This window comes from Anopheles coluzzii, chromosome 2, assembly GCF_943734685.1.
Source record: "Anopheles coluzzii chromosome 2, AcolN3, whole genome shotgun sequence".
NCBI lineage: Eukaryota > Metazoa > Arthropoda > Insecta > Diptera > Culicidae > Anopheles > Anopheles coluzzii.
Genome location: NC_064670.1, coordinates 24,979,255 through 24,994,617, shown reverse-complemented (window position 1 = coordinate 24,994,617; position 15,363 = coordinate 24,979,255). Strand labels below are relative to the sequence as shown.

The window sequence follows — 15,363 nt, the reverse complement described above, 5'->3', positions numbered from 1 at the left end:
TGATGGGGAAGAGTTGAGCTTCGAGATAACCTGGAAATTCAATCTGTCGCCCTGGTTTCGTTCCACCGCTGGTGGAAAAATCCTTCCAATTGTCCTAGAGCATCATCACCCGTCAGCAAAACGTTGATAGAATGGCGACCAAAGGGAAAAGCATTTCTTGACGCTATTTTCTCCTTAAAAGGAAGACATTTACTCCGAGCACTCAAACACCTCCCCTCTGTAAGCTGGAGTGTCGTATACTGCGCTGCTTTTGCTATCCGAACCACCTCACCAAGTCGCTGGTTTTTGGCTGAGCTTGAGCTTTTCTTTTCATCGTGTGCTTCAAAGCCAAGATATGCTAAGGCGCAACAATTTGCTTCCAACATTCACTTCTTTTCTCTCGTTCTCTCTCTCTCTCTCTCTCTCTCTCTCTCTCTCTCTCTCTGCACTGCAGAGTGTCGCCTTTTGTTACCCATTATCACTCACGAGCCGGGCTTCGACACTACACTAGGCTAGAATATCAAAGGCGGCCATTGCGAGCTCTGTGTGTGTGTTTGTGCACAGCCCAACAGTGGGCAGAAAAACTTGCCCAAGCGCACCACACTACTATCCAAATCAACTAACCTATCCATTTCGCAGCCGTTAACTTTTATTTTCCACCACCTCCTCGCTCCCTTGTAGCATACAATCACGCCAGCGTTGCAAAAGCCGCACGGAAACAAAGGGCAAAATCTTTTGCCATGAAATTTACATAACCGTATTCATCCCGTTTGCCCGATTGTTCCTTTTAAAACAATAGAGCCGGTGGGGTGGTGAGCTTCGGGATGGGAAAATGCTGATGGCAACACACACACGCACACTGAATACAACGGCAATCTAGCATACGTGTGGCACTCTCTCTACTTCTTTCTTTCCCAACATTCTCTCTCTGCTTCTCTCTCTCTCTCTCTCCCTCTCTCTCTCTCATCATAGTGCAGTGGTAGTACCAGCTTTTAATAGTGTTGCCCTAACGGTGGATAAAGCCCACCCTAGCTGAAAGCTAAACCTTTGTGCTACTGTTATGCTGAAAAGGATGAAGAAAAAAGCCGTTACAATAGCGAAATGCTCTTCGGCGAAATGGAAAGAAAGCGAACAAACGGGCCTGCCTTGGTGTTTGTGCCCGTTCCCGTTTCGTGTCCGCTTTTGTCGTCCGCCTCGAAAACGGCTTCGTTATGACAGTTGGTAGCAGTGTGCATTGCCTAGATGCAGGCGCTTGGCGTTGCTGGCGCTCCATTGTCACTGCTACAGTTTCTTCCCCCTGTTTAATGCCGACCCTCCGTCGTATTTGGTTTCGAATCCCGTCGACTGTTGCATCCGCTGTTGCAGCTCGGCATGCAGCACACACCGTTCGTCGGTGGATCGAATCCGATCCTTGATTGCCCAAATGAATGCACTGCATGTAGGGAGCGCCTAGTGTTACGCTCCCGTAGCTCCTGAATACCGTTGTTTGACGCTGAATGATGGCGTCCCGCCTTCTACCCAGCGCCCAATCCGGTCGAAACAAAAGCAACCAAAATCGTCACAATCATCCATTCTTGCGCCGCACCGACAACGACCCTCCTTTTACTCCTCGTCAAAAAGGATGAAGGGAGGAGGGTGGGGGCTAATGTCACGACATTCACCATTATGATTGAAAGTATCTTTCGCGAAAAATGCGGTCCGCCGGTGTTGACCTACTTTTGGAGCCGCGGAGACTGCTTTTCAGTGGGAATTTTCATCGCCGTAAAAAAAGGGGAAATGCACACAGATAAGTCATGCGGGGGTTTTTTTTTGAACGGGGGAAGGGGTGGTGTGGTTTTCCCATCATCAAAATGTTCTTTCGCTCATATGATCAGAAACATGGCATCCTTAATTAGAAAAAAAAGATGTGTTCACCTCTTATTGTGCCAGCCTGCTGCGTGCGTGGTTACATTTTCTTCGACAACACACTCTTGGGAGCCGTAAATAAATCCTTTCCCACCGGCACATCTCACCCGCCCAACCACACATGCACCCTTTTAGGAAAGCTCATGCAAAGCTCTAACCAGCTAACACCACTCCAACTCCTTTCCACAGGGGTTGTTTGTTACCACGGGCGGAAATACAACAACGGAAGCCGATTTCCTGCTTTACATCTCGCGTACGCCAAAAAAGGGGTTGAGGGGGGGGGTGCCCCCACCCACGGCTGAATGTGTAATGAATATTTATACGATCCTTCGCCGAAATAGCCCGCGGCGTCCAGGACCGCGACGTCCTCCTTTCGGCACGCGCCCACTCACACACACACACACAGAAACAGAGAAAGGCTCACCCGCGCTATGGCCCTCGCGGGGATGATTAAGCTGTTTTAAACTGCTTCTTCCATCGGGCGCTCCGGGGCGCTGGTGCCGTTGCGGCCTAACGTCATGTCGCGCGTGCCGTGACAACAGTGGGCTTTGGTCCTTTGGTTTGAAACGGGAAACGCAGTCAATTAAGTCGCTAGCCCCGGCCAGTACTCGGGCGTCATTCTGGCATTCCGGCGGGCTCGCAATAAAACTCGCTTGCCGGGCCGCACTGCCTGTACACTATCATCATCAGTATCATTGCCATCGCAGGGAGAGAGAGAGCGATACAGGCGTGGGAGTCGTTATGACCCCAAACGGTAATGTGGTTGTCAGCGGTACACGACTACCGTCGAAATAGGGCAGCACACCGATTCAACATGCAGATTACTTCGCACTTAATTGTTTTTGCACTGCACTGCACGCTTCGGCCAAGGGTCGAATGGGACCCTGGACGACGATTTGAAGCTCCGGGCTTAACGGGTTGTACCTTCCGCCCTCAAAACATTTATCCTTACGCGCCCGTACTCCACGTCCACGTTGACAAAGCAAAACGGGATGGATGTCCCGACGGGTCCCGCTCCTGGTACGGCCTTGGCCCCCAACCCACCGTTCCGAGCGAGAAGTCGTGAAACGAGCCGTGTGAACCCGTGTCGCAAGCGCGCCAAGTAATCCGCACCATTGTTTGCACCCCCCGCATCCCTGATCATCCCCCAACCGCACACTCCCGGGGTACAGCGATCCGTCAGCGAACCGTCAGCGCTGGTACAGCATAAACGCCGTCTCGCGTTATCACAGCCTGCACATCTATATGATTAATTTTTATGTTCTGGCAGATGTCGCGCTCAATTTCGCGCAAACAATAGCGCGATTGTACCGAGATCTGCTACCACCGCCGCCGCCGCCGTCTTGCCACCACGCACCATGGTAACGTCGGTCTTGTCGGCCCCGGAAATCAAACTCCAGCTCGGGTGGGTGAATGTTGTTTTTTTCTTCTTTTTTGCAAAGCGTTCGGAATCCGAGTTGGCTGCGACGACGCTGCACAATAAATAATCGTACTAGTGCTTGTTTACTTTGTCCCCTTTCTTTTTCTACACTCTCCCCGTCACTCCCACTCAACAGGGGGGGGGGGGGGGGCTCAATAAAGTGTACCAGCTTCCACCGTTCACTGATTGACTGCCCGTAAAGCCCGGCAATCCCGCCCGATCCCGCCGGTCGTTTGCGGCTTGTACCAGCACGACCTCACGTTTATAGGAAACCGCATAATTTATTGAGCAATAACTTGGCCACAGTAGCGACCGGGGCCCGAGTCCGGGCAAACCGCAACCCGTTCCGTTGTTTACTTCTTTTTTTGCTTTTTTGTTGGTTAGAATGACCATCAATTTTAAATTATCTCATATGCTCCTGCTGGCTTTGCTGGCTTTGTTTCTACCAACTGGCGGTTTGATTTCCATGGCAACAAATCGGCCACAACTCGATGTTTTATACATTTTTAAAAAGCACACATAAAGCCCCAGTAAAGGTGCCAGGAACTGTTGGGGTAAAGCACGCCAAACCCCACTGGCGCAACTAATGTGGCAATGTCGATCGTGATCGTTTTGCGCGGTGATGATTGTCATCGAATTAAAGAGCTATTTAGTTGTTTGCTTCTTTCTGCCTATTTCCCCCCCTGTTTCTGCGCTTTGATGAATGTTTGCCGGTAACACCGGTTGCATTGGGAAAGCCTTTTCCACGTACTGTGTGTTGCGCCTGCAACACATTTTCCCCCCATTCTATTCTCCTCCTCATTAACCGACAAACAGGTTCAGCGCGGATCGGTTCGCAAGTAACTTCGCCTTCGTCCGTGGCAAACGCAATTGCAAAACACAGTGCACGTTGCACAGCGCACCCTCGAGCTGCACATTATAATTGAATGATTTCACCACACACACACACACACACACACATAGGACATAGTCCCTTTCCCGACACACTCGCCTCGTGTTGCCTGTACCGGTAGTGGCAGCGGGCAACAGGTGCTAATCCCGCCGCTTCACGACACGGCAAGATACATCAGCCGCACGCAGAGCGACACAGCGACACGCACGGGCACCAACCTTCCACCCAAACCCTGTACCAGCCGTCCGCCGCAAACACATACGGGTTAAGCCCGTTCACTGGTTCACAAACTCCACAAACAAGCAGCATAATTATTCAATAAAGCATAATTCCCACCACCCGGCTCGAGGTTCGCTGTCAGTGTGCGATTTCAGAAGCGATCACACACAGACACACACTTTCGGGCCAGACACACTTCCGCTCCAACCGGGTGTCAGATCAGTCTGTTGGCGCAACAAACTCGGCCGGCCCTTGCGTACGTGTTGTCCGACTTTTCCGGTCCAACATGTGTGTGTGTGTGTGTGTGTGTGTCTGTACACCGGGTTGCTTGTCGAGATGGAGAACGAAGCCGAAGAAATGCTCCATCCATCGGGCAGTACCGCCCATGACCCACCACAACATGGTCCGGACGGTACAACAACCACCTCATCGCAACATCCCGCCCGATCACCAACAAGCTTTAACGACCTGAAATGAAACCTAATAGAATGCTCGGACAGGCGCGAGAAGACGACGAGATACGACGACGCTTATCGCGCAATGCCGCTTATCAACTGCGTATGTGTGTTTGGACGGTGCTGCTGCTGCTGCAGGGTTGCTTCGGTAGTTTTCCGCTTTTAAAAACTCCATCCATACCGGCACTTTCCGAGCCACTTTAATTAAGCGAACTTCGTTTTAGTTTTTGTTTCGTCGGGCAGTTCGCAATTCGCCACCTAATTGTGTCCGTTTCTTTTGCCCGCTGTATGATTAAATTTACACTCAGGCGTACTGCAACAACCGGCTAGTCCACAGGACTCAACACAGCTCGCTTCTCTGCTCCATCTCTGCCCGTCCTGCTCCCTCTCGCTCGCTCGCACACAATCAAATATTGGAGCAAACTTTTTGGACCGTCTCCCAGCAGCTTGGCCGCTTCACAGTTGCAACTTGCGGTGATGAATGTTTGATAGAGCAGTCCGGTGTGTTCGTGTACGTGCCGCGGGAAGAAAACCCATTCGTTCCGCCCATCCCAACACGAGGCGCGAGCGCAAGCGATAAGCGATGCCACCGACCAGCCCGGGCACGGCCAAGAGCTTACCCAAACAAACCATTACATTACATTATTAAATCGCTGCCCACCGTCGGTCGCGGACGTACCCGCGGGTCCCGAGCTTGCCAGACGAAGCGAACGGATTGCCTGGCTGACATCCCAAGTTGCCCGTTGTGATTCTGGCCACGCGCGCGCCCGTCCGCCAGCGATAGTTCTGTGATGGCGGTGCAGATAGAGAGCAGTGCAGAGGGCTGGGGACAGTGAGTAGCAGCATCGTCTCTTAGCTAACCGTAACGAAGAGAGCGGTACGGGATCGGATTGGCAAAAACGGTGCAAATCAACGCTCCAAATTCAGCGCTCCGTATCCGTGCCATGTCACAGGAGAAAGCTAAGAAGTTCGGACCGTTAAGAGAGTGAAAGTGGTGTTCTTAAATCATTCATTACGCGCAAACAAAGCCACGTAGAGTCAACGACACTGTGGGACGCGAACGAGTGCTACCGTGGAGCATTCAGACATCGAAATCATCTGAGCTGTGCTGCATCAAAAACGTTATAGTGTTTGTACCGTTGCCCCATCCAGTTGGGGTGGGAAGAGAAGGTATCTTATCGAATTGATAAGCGGAACGTATAAGGCACCAAACCCTATCGGGTGATAAGTGAGACGCAAAATCCCGTTCGTGGTTTGTGATAAGAATCGAAACCCCCGTAAGCTCTGATCGGTTGTTTGGGCGATCGATTTGTCTTAGCCATTTCCGGCTTGCGTTGGTAAATTGCAATTTGTTTATCTAGTGTGCTGTGACGTGGAGTTTTGACAGGTTGACGCAAGTGTATTCTGAAACGTTTCTGGAAGATTGCAAGGAAGTGTTTTTGTTGGGTGTTGGTGGTTTTGTGACAAAAATGGCTGTTATTTATCAAGAATTGCATTGCAAGTGAAAAACAAACGTAAGTTTCTGTTACCGTGAGGCCACATCAGGTGAAATATACAGCGAAATGAACTATTTGACAGGCGAAATATCTGACGGATAAAGAATCACAGCAACCAGCTAATGTGCAATGTAAACAAATAACGTGCACAAAATCGTAACTAAACCAATTGAATAACTTCAATGTGGAGTACTTCGTCCATTTTCGGTCAACAGTTCATAATTTCTTTCAATTAGAAAATGTTCTGCTTAAGAAGATATTATTTTTAAGTGAGTTTCGAAAGCGGATGTTGTGTCTCCTCTTTACCCTTTACCTGTACCTGTCAAATAGTTCATTTCGCTGTATTTTAATTCATGATGACTAAGGATCTTCCATGCGACAAAAAACCACATTGCTGATAGCAGTGAAGTTCTAAAGTTAGTTTCTACAAGTACACGATACCTGCACCATTCAAACAAACAGAAAATCGCCAACTAGATTGCTCTTTGGCGCGATTTTGTTTGATTTGATGTATGTATGCATTGCACTTCACCGAGTCACTCGTTTTTTTTTCCTGAGGTGCCAATACGTACACGCACTCTCTCTCTCTCTATCTCTCACACACACACACACACACACACACGATAAAAGCTTTTCAGTGTAATTTCATTACCCCGGCTTTCGAAGTCCCTGGAACGGTGAACAGAACGAACGAACGAACGAACGAATGAATGGGAAAGCCTAAGATATTATTCATGAAGGGCTTGCCGATCGAATTGGAACTCACCAGTGTTCGAACTGGACCGGTCGGTGGGAAAATAATTGAACCACAGGAAACTTTTGAGCGGGAGAGCAGGAGATCGCCCACCCCATTTCCCGCCTCTCAGGCTGGTGGTAGAAAAATCACGTACAGAAAGAATTCGCTCAAAAGTTAACGAACGCTTCTTCACCGGTTTCTCGCGAAACTCGATCGATAATTCATCCCTTTTTGTTTTCCACTGCGTTCAAGTGCTGATGTGCGTTCTTCACCATGTGGGAAGCTTTGTGCTTGGGTGTGTTTGTGAGTCTGTTTGGTTAGAATCCTTACATTAGCCTGAAGGGCGGGCAGCAACCGTTCGACAGAACCAGCGAACGAACGGACTGATTGGATGCTGGATCGATTAAAATCATTTCATTAATGGCTGGAAAGGATCATAAAAAAGCGTCAAGCATTTCGCAATCGGAGCGCCGCTTTGTTAGCTTCTTTGTTGGAATCTAACCAACGCAGCCAGCGATTTATGTTATCTTGGCAGCCCCAACCTGGTTCCTAGGACTCGAATCCAATCGTTCAACACCATAAACCATGCTTTGCTTTAGTGTTTTTTTTTTGTTTTGCTCTCGAGGAGCGCGCGATGGAAAGACAGGGAGGATATTTATTCAACCCACAGCTTTATGTCCACAGAAAGTTCGAATCGATCGCACGACTTGTGTCGTTTGCAGTGTTGCCGTGATGAATGCTTTTCGCCAACCGTTGAAGGTTGGCCAATTTATTGTGATAAGACACTTCGCTCGAGACCGGTTGGAAATGAACCAAAAATTCAGTGCTACTTAAACTGTTTACGAACTTTTGTTACTTGTTCTTCATTTAAACACAAACAAGTTTCTCTGTTGGAGTCAGGCATGGTACAATTGTAATGCTCCCTGGATGATGATTGGCTATCTTAAGCATTGCATACTACTAGGAGCTACCGGCAAGGGAGTAACGCGCCTAAAGGTATGCAATTGAAATACAATAGTTACTTTTTAGGATGAATAGTTCCCAATCGACTATTTCTTCAACTAACCAGGCATGAATACACCAAATAATCTCTCTCAACTCAATAAATAAACGGGTTGGCTATAAATTCGTAGAAAAACGCCGTTCTCTATGCAGCCAACATCTTGAGGAACACTGCGTTCGAAGACGGATCGACCATACCGAACAGGGCATTTGTTTTCCTGCACTGTTTACCAGTACGGTAAAGACACTTTTTCAAAGGCACCGCTTACCTGGTGAGCTAAAAACGGGGTCACGCATTAAAAATCCAACAGCGGTTCAAAGCAGTGGAGCGCACTAGAAGAAACAGTCCCTCAAATTAGTGTCATCAATTTCACCGTGGCGACTATTAATCGTTTGGAAAGCGGTGTTTGCCTTCTGGTGCACCCTTCCGGCAGCTGATGGTGAAGAAAAAGAACCTCTGTTTAGCGTCACTCATACAGCTGCTGCGGCTGCAAAGAGACGCGGGACACGTTTGAACGTTTGTTTAGTGTCGTTCGTCTTGTGGGTAGGCACATGGGCCATTATTTCGGTACGGTTGTCGGATAATAACAACACCTTAGCTTTTTGCCGCTATTACCGCTGCGTCACACTCACAGCGACAGGGGAAGGTTTGTCCTCCGGTACCGAAAACACACACACACACAACCTTCTGACAAGAGGGCAAAGTGTGAAATAAATCAAGATTTTTCATGGTTGACCCAATTCGCTACGTCTCCGTCGCAAATCATCTTGAGTGTACCCGCGTCCCGCGTATTTCCCCCCTCTCGTTACTCGCTTTATCACTTATACCAATGTTATAGGATGTGCTCCAAAACAAAACGTAAAAATGACCCTTAAAGTGCACCAAAGCGAAAGAGACAGATGGCTGCACTGGGCAAAGCTGGAAGAGCGAACCCAATCCCCTTGAGTTGCACTGGTGCACCTGATCTTGTCCTCAGCACCCACGAGCGCCGCAGGAAAGTGGTTGTCGCCCACAGTATTTGATCAGGGATAAACTAACTCGTTGGCCTTGGCACTCGGTTGGCAGGAAAATGGGAGAAAAAGCACAAACAGTAATGCTTTTTCATTGGATGAGCTAGCTTGGGAGGACAAAAAAAAACTGGAACTGGAACGCATTCCACTTCCGTTGTAGCACTAGGGAAAAAACGAATCGGCCCTTCGCCGACAAACGGGCCAAAGGTGGGCCGCGAAAACAGGTGCCAGAGCTGGTGTCTTTAGCTGCAACTTTGTTTATCTTTACCTTTCCCCACACAAAAGATAGAAGCCTCTTATGGATGTTGCAATGGATGGGGAGAGAGAGAGAGAGAGAGAGAGATAGAGATAGAGAGTACAACTACCCAAGCTGTACAACGTCTCGTTTTTCTTTCTCTTTGAAATAATTCCTACAACTTATTTCGCTGCTAGTTGCACTGCTGGTTGCATCAGGGGGGTTCCTAGAATTGCATATAATTTTACAAGCAGCAGTAAGAGAAAAAAAAAACTTGCAATAAGAGAAAAAACCTGCAGCGTAACGATGACCACCGTAAGCAATGTGCACGGAAACCGGATACAGAAGTCAAGCGAACGGTGGTGCCATCGAGCAGAAGGTAAAAATATTAATACTTTTATGTGGGCACAATGGGAGCTGACCTCGAGCTGGGACTTTTATGCGAACAATTTCTCTTGCAGCAAAGCGGCTGGTTTCGTTCCCAACCCGTCTTTAAGTGCTATAAGTAATGGAAATGCTACCCGCAATATTCGGTAACAAGGTTGCATTACAAAATGAAGTCGCTCTTGAAAAGCAGAAAGCATAACTAATGATTGTACTGTCGACATCCTAATTGCATACCTTAAGGCGTCACTGTGGTAAACGTAGCTGGATTGAAACAAAATTGCCTCAAAGTATGCAAACTGTGTTACAAATATGCAATATTAATTACGAAACTGTCGGCATAATCGTGAACAAGTTATGGTTCCATCGGAACCAGTCCCATCAACTGGCTGTAGGTCCCCGATACTATCTGAAATATTACGGGAGCAACCTGTTATCAACCTATTAGCAATAAATATGGCACCCTGCTTAATGCTCGAAGCACAAGCCACTGGCAATCTCCATCGTACCATCGAACTTCAATCATTTTCATTTGAAACTGGTTCTGACAGATCGGTTTCCGTATCGTTGGCTTGCCGTTTCTCCTTCCAGTTCTCGTTCCATGAGCTCGGAGCACTCGTCCCTCGGCGGGACAGATGTTCGGCAGCACTTAAACAACCCACTTAACCCACAGTGGACGTCCCAAAATTTACTTCACAGTCTCTTAACATCTATCTCTCATAACACACTTACACAGTCACGCTCAGCACACCCCAGCACACACACACAGAAATGTAAAGAGGAAGCGTCGCATAGGGCGAACCCCAGGGAAAAGCCAGGGAAGCTTCATAAACCGTACAAAGTTGCCAGCCAATTTTCAACGGGGTGGGTTTACCATCCTTTCTTTCATCATGAGCATGAGCTTCGAACCCCTCTGTGTGTGTATGTGTGTGTGTGTGTGTGTGTGTGTGTGTGTGTAGGAGGGTGTGTATCCATAAAATGAGCTTTGCTCTGCACAAAATCCCATTTGCGCACAATTGCTTCCGAAAGTCGGCAAAACTCGCAAACCCAATGGAACCAACGGGTCCACTATTTCGAAAGATATTGCAAAGCCCCGACAACACTCGGTTGTCGCAGAAAACGGGAAATATCAGAATGGAGCCGAACAAGCCGAAACCACCACCTCCCCGGTTTGCCGACCGAAAAAAAAAAGTTGTCGAGTAAGCGTAGTCTTCCTACCCTAGTGTAGAGGCAGAGCGGGGTGTACCGTGGGATGCGCCGAGCACAAAGGAGCAACGAAAAAGGGGAGAGAATCAACCAAAAAAACCAGTGGCAAGAAAAATCCAATTCAAATTTTCCAAAGCCTGGGCCCACCGTTCCGGAACATGAATACTGAAATAGCGCGCGCCCGCACACGCCCCACACGGGAACGCTACCCAACAACCCCCTCCATTGGAGGTCCCCCAAAGTCCCCCCCCCTCCCCTTCAGTTTCTTCCATCACCGCTTTTCGGCCATTCGACAAGACTTTTCTCGCTCGCGGCGGGCGAAACAAACGAACGACTTAACACTCAATCGAGAGCAGCACTTTGCGATGGAGTGGAAATGTGTTTAATTAAATCTCCAACTTCTTTCCAGTTGATTTGATATTCAAATTTCGAAAATCCATTTCGAACAACCATTTGCTTCCCGCCGCGCACCATTGTTTCCCGCTGTTTCTACCCATTACTCAAACCTGATTCTTAACGGGTTTTTTTAAAGGAGCGTTCCTTCTCGTCCTTCCATTTCGTACTTCATCTTGTTTCCTTTTTTTCGTTTTTTTTGTCTACCCTGGCCAGGGCCTGTCTTTTCATCGCGAGCATTAAATGACAAAAAGTGCGCATTTGTGTAACAGGCACAATTCAATGGAACCAAGTCCTTCCGTGAATACACACTCAGGCACACGCAAACACTCTCGCAGTCTTCCTGTTGCTTGCACATGATGAACATCTTCCTTGCTCGCGTACACATTGTGCACCTCGCGTTGGTTTAGTTAGGTCGGCTGCTTTTGACTCAGCGTCGCTTTCATTCTACACCTTGTGTAGAATACACACACAAACACACACACACACACACTAGCTTTCAATTTTCCACTGTCCTCAAGATTGGCATCGAAACAGACAGACTTTCATTAGGGAGGGCAAAATTGGACTTTCTTCGTAGCGTCTGTATTTTTTTTTTTTTGCCTTCCATTGCCCAACTCTCGTGCATCCGCTGGCGTCTGTCTCTGGTTGCCGTTCTGTATTGTTTGAGATTAAAGGCGTGAATGGCATTTCGTGTAGGTGAGAGGAGTCCTTTCGAATGCTCTTTCATTTATTTGCAAATTTTCCGGGAATTTCACGGGACTTGAGCATTTTAAGCCGCTTCTATCACACGCTTCCTCCAGTAGCTTTGTGTTGAAGAAGATGTTTTTTTTATTACACGCACACACAGCTGTAGAGAAACAGGATTAGTAAATATGGCTTAAAGTATAGCCATGCCTTAAAGCCTCCGTTAAATTAGCGAGTGACCAATAATTATGCCCTTCAAGGCGATTAAATTGGGCCGACCACGGAAATGGCGCAATTACACTTCACGGAATGATAATCAAACCAAGTCAATTACAGAAAACGATGTCATAGAAAATCAATTACATCTACGTTGTTAGACGCTCAATTGTTATGGCACTTCTTGAGCAGCTCAACAACGATCAGCAACTGTACCATCAATAGCCATTTTGCAATAATATGAACTAAGATGTTTTCAATCAGTCAAATGATTCCCTAATCTAATAGATCTAATTGATCCTTAATTGCCAGTTTTATGATAATTTCACTCATAATACTAAACATCATGAGAATCACGCAAAATAAATGAACTTTGTTGTGCAGATTGCCTAATTTACGGCGTATTTTCATCTATCATTGAGGTTTTCTTTTATTAAATACGTGAAAAAGGACAGTTTTGAGTGTGCTTGTTAATATTGTTCAAATATCACTCTGAATTAAAAGTTGAAACAACAAAACTTTGCGACATTAATGTTACACAACGAATAATACGCATTCCCGTGAACATTCCACATTCCCAACACCACGATAAGCATCCTCACAGCAAGAGTCAGCTGTGGCAAACGCCAAACCGGCACTAATTACCATGCAACCGAAAGGGAGCGAGAGGAGAGTCGTCCACCACACGTTAAATTATGTGCACATTGGATGCATTTTTCCATTAAACCGAACCGAAGGTGCACCAAACCACCAAATGAAAACAAATTCGATGATACACTTGCTCGAAAAAGAAAAAAAGAAAGGCTCCTGCTACGTACAGCATAACACATCCGGAGCGGAAGCGTGTAGCTTTTAACCGCTGCCACCACCACCACCCCCATTTGCTGGAAGAGCCCAGCGCAACCGGGAGGGCCACAGCCACTCGACACAGTTCAATAAGTCCATTTTTCCTGTGATTATCGAGTTTGGAGTTCGATTGGGTGTGGGAGTAGCAAAGGTCTTTTTTTGTTGTTGTTGCTGTTGTGTTGTCGGTGTTGTACCTTCATTCTGCTGCATTGTGTTTATCCACCTTGGGCACGGTTTGCCCACCAGCGGACGACTGGTGGAAATACGAAACAAACAAAAACAATCAACACAAATCCAAACACACACACACACACACACCGACACGCGCACAGGAAATTTGGGATTCGGCAAAACCGGAAACGAGCGAACGAGAGTGGAGAGTGAACGTGAACCATAACGAAAGCAATCAATAAGTGATTATTTTGCAGCCCGGGCACTGAATCAAAAATGCAAACAAATAAAAATAAAACAACTTCAAGCACTGCTGTCCTGGCTGCAGCAAGAGCGCAACGAGCGAACGAGGCGAAGGCCTCGCTTGTGGGGAACGCGCTGAGCTGGAGGTGGAATTTTCACCTTCACATTTTCCACGCTCCATGACGAGCCGTTACGAAACGAAGCTCGAAACGTTCGTGCAACAATTTAAGGTTGCCTGTGGTCGCTCTCTTTCTTCTCTTTCATTCTCTCCCTCTCTCCCTACCACACATACAAACACTCAAAATGGTTACTTGAGTTTAACGAGCCCTACCGGTCGGCCCTGCCCTCACTGCAAGAGCCTGTACAATTGATTATCATTCCAATTGTGATTGTTTCTCTCCAGTGATTTATGCGATCCCTGGACCCTGCCCTGCCCTGTTTGCTGCAGGTGGAAGCAAAGGTAGCAGCTATGGATGGTAAAAAACACTTTGTGACCACTCCGGACAGGCGGGACAACAACCCACCCGGAGCTTCGGGCACAAGTATTTTAAACAATAATTTATTGCCCCGGCAGCACAAAGTAAGTGCGCTTCGGGGAGATATTTCCCAGCAAAACTATTCCCCTATCTTCGAGGAACAGTTTTTTCCCGAACCAACAGGGGGTTCAGTGCAATCAAAGTTTGATTTCATTAGAGATTCCGAACGCTCACGTCGGCGATGGTACCACTGCGTCGTATCATTCGCCACACCGTCAATCGTAATTGAGATTCCAGCGGCGATCGATGATGACCGCGCAAGATGTAGCCTCCAGGGATTACAGTACGAGGAGAAGGTTCCGTTTCCTGGTACGCAGGAAACGTTCAGCACTGCGCTCGGACATCGATCGCTTGTCGAAATCAATCTCAGTCCTCATAATCATCCCTCAACACTTCTTTCGACACTAATTTACACCCCCGTCGTCCCTATGAACGCAAACAAGTGTGTGTGTGTGTCTAGTAAATATAGAACTCCTCTCACCACCACCCTATTTTCTGCTTCTTTCCTTCCCCAGGGACGACACGCGAGTGCTTCTGTGAGGGGGTCGAACGGGCCGGTCCCGACCAATCGGCCCGGCGCTGTGCTGTGTGCTGCTAATCGATCGATAATGACAAAATAACAGCCGACCGAACGAAGTGCACGAAGACCACCGGAACACAGGCTAAGGTCAAGGGCTGCGTACGTCGAGATTACGCGCCAGCGAACATAACTGGCAAAACAACACGGAACCGTCTCTCGCTGCGTGGTACCGTCAGTATTCGCCGAGAAGGGGCGACCATCGGGCGACACTGTGACACTCGCTGTGTGCGTGTGTGTGTGTGTGGTGCAGCATACCTTTACCGGTCTCCAAAAGAGTGATAATGTGCTCCCGCCGAAGCAGTCGAGCGTCCTGCGGGACATCTTCGACGCCTTGGGTCCTGGGCGTTGTTACCCTCACACTGCTGACGCTCGCCCCCACCCGAAGCCTTTGCAGTGTAGCACCACATCCGGCCACTAGCACCATTAGCAGCGTTGCCAGTTCCAGTGTCGCATCGAGCAGCTCCACCGCCCCCGTTCCGGACGCTACGACCGCACGGCCGACGGTCAGCGCACGCCAGGATGCGGGCCCGACCGAACAGCCAACCCTGCCACCCGAAGGTCAGATACCGCTGGAACGATTGCCCTCCAACACGCTGCTCAAGTACACCGCCTACAAGGACGTCTCGATACTGCACTTTCGCATACCGACCGACACCCGGACGGCCTTCTTTAGCTTTAAGGCGTACGAGGAATCCAAAGGTGCCTTCCGTAAGTGTGCACCATCCCTCCCCCGTTTGCAATCTGCGTTCGA

At 48.3% G+C, this 15,363-nt stretch overlaps 1 protein-coding gene across 8 annotated transcripts in view; it reads left to right on the top strand.

Moving 5' to 3' along the window:
• Positions 1–15,363, top strand: part of LOC120953725 (uncharacterized) — a 79,212-nt gene that overhangs the window by 48,430 nt on the left and 15,419 nt on the right. For 5 of the 8 annotated variants that reach the window (XM_040373930.2, XM_040373931.2, XM_040373927.2 and 2 more), the window contains one exon: positions 14,548–15,320. In XM_040373930.2, coding sequence (XP_040229864.2) covers positions 14,894–15,320 — 427 coding nt within the window. In that variant the 5' untranslated portion in view covers positions 14,548–14,893. Of the gene's footprint in view, positions 1–5,094; positions 6,041–6,231; positions 6,385–14,547; positions 15,321–15,363 lie in introns of those variants that run through there. The other 3 variants (XM_040373932.2, XM_040373934.2, XM_040373929.2) reach the window with 3 other exon arrangements.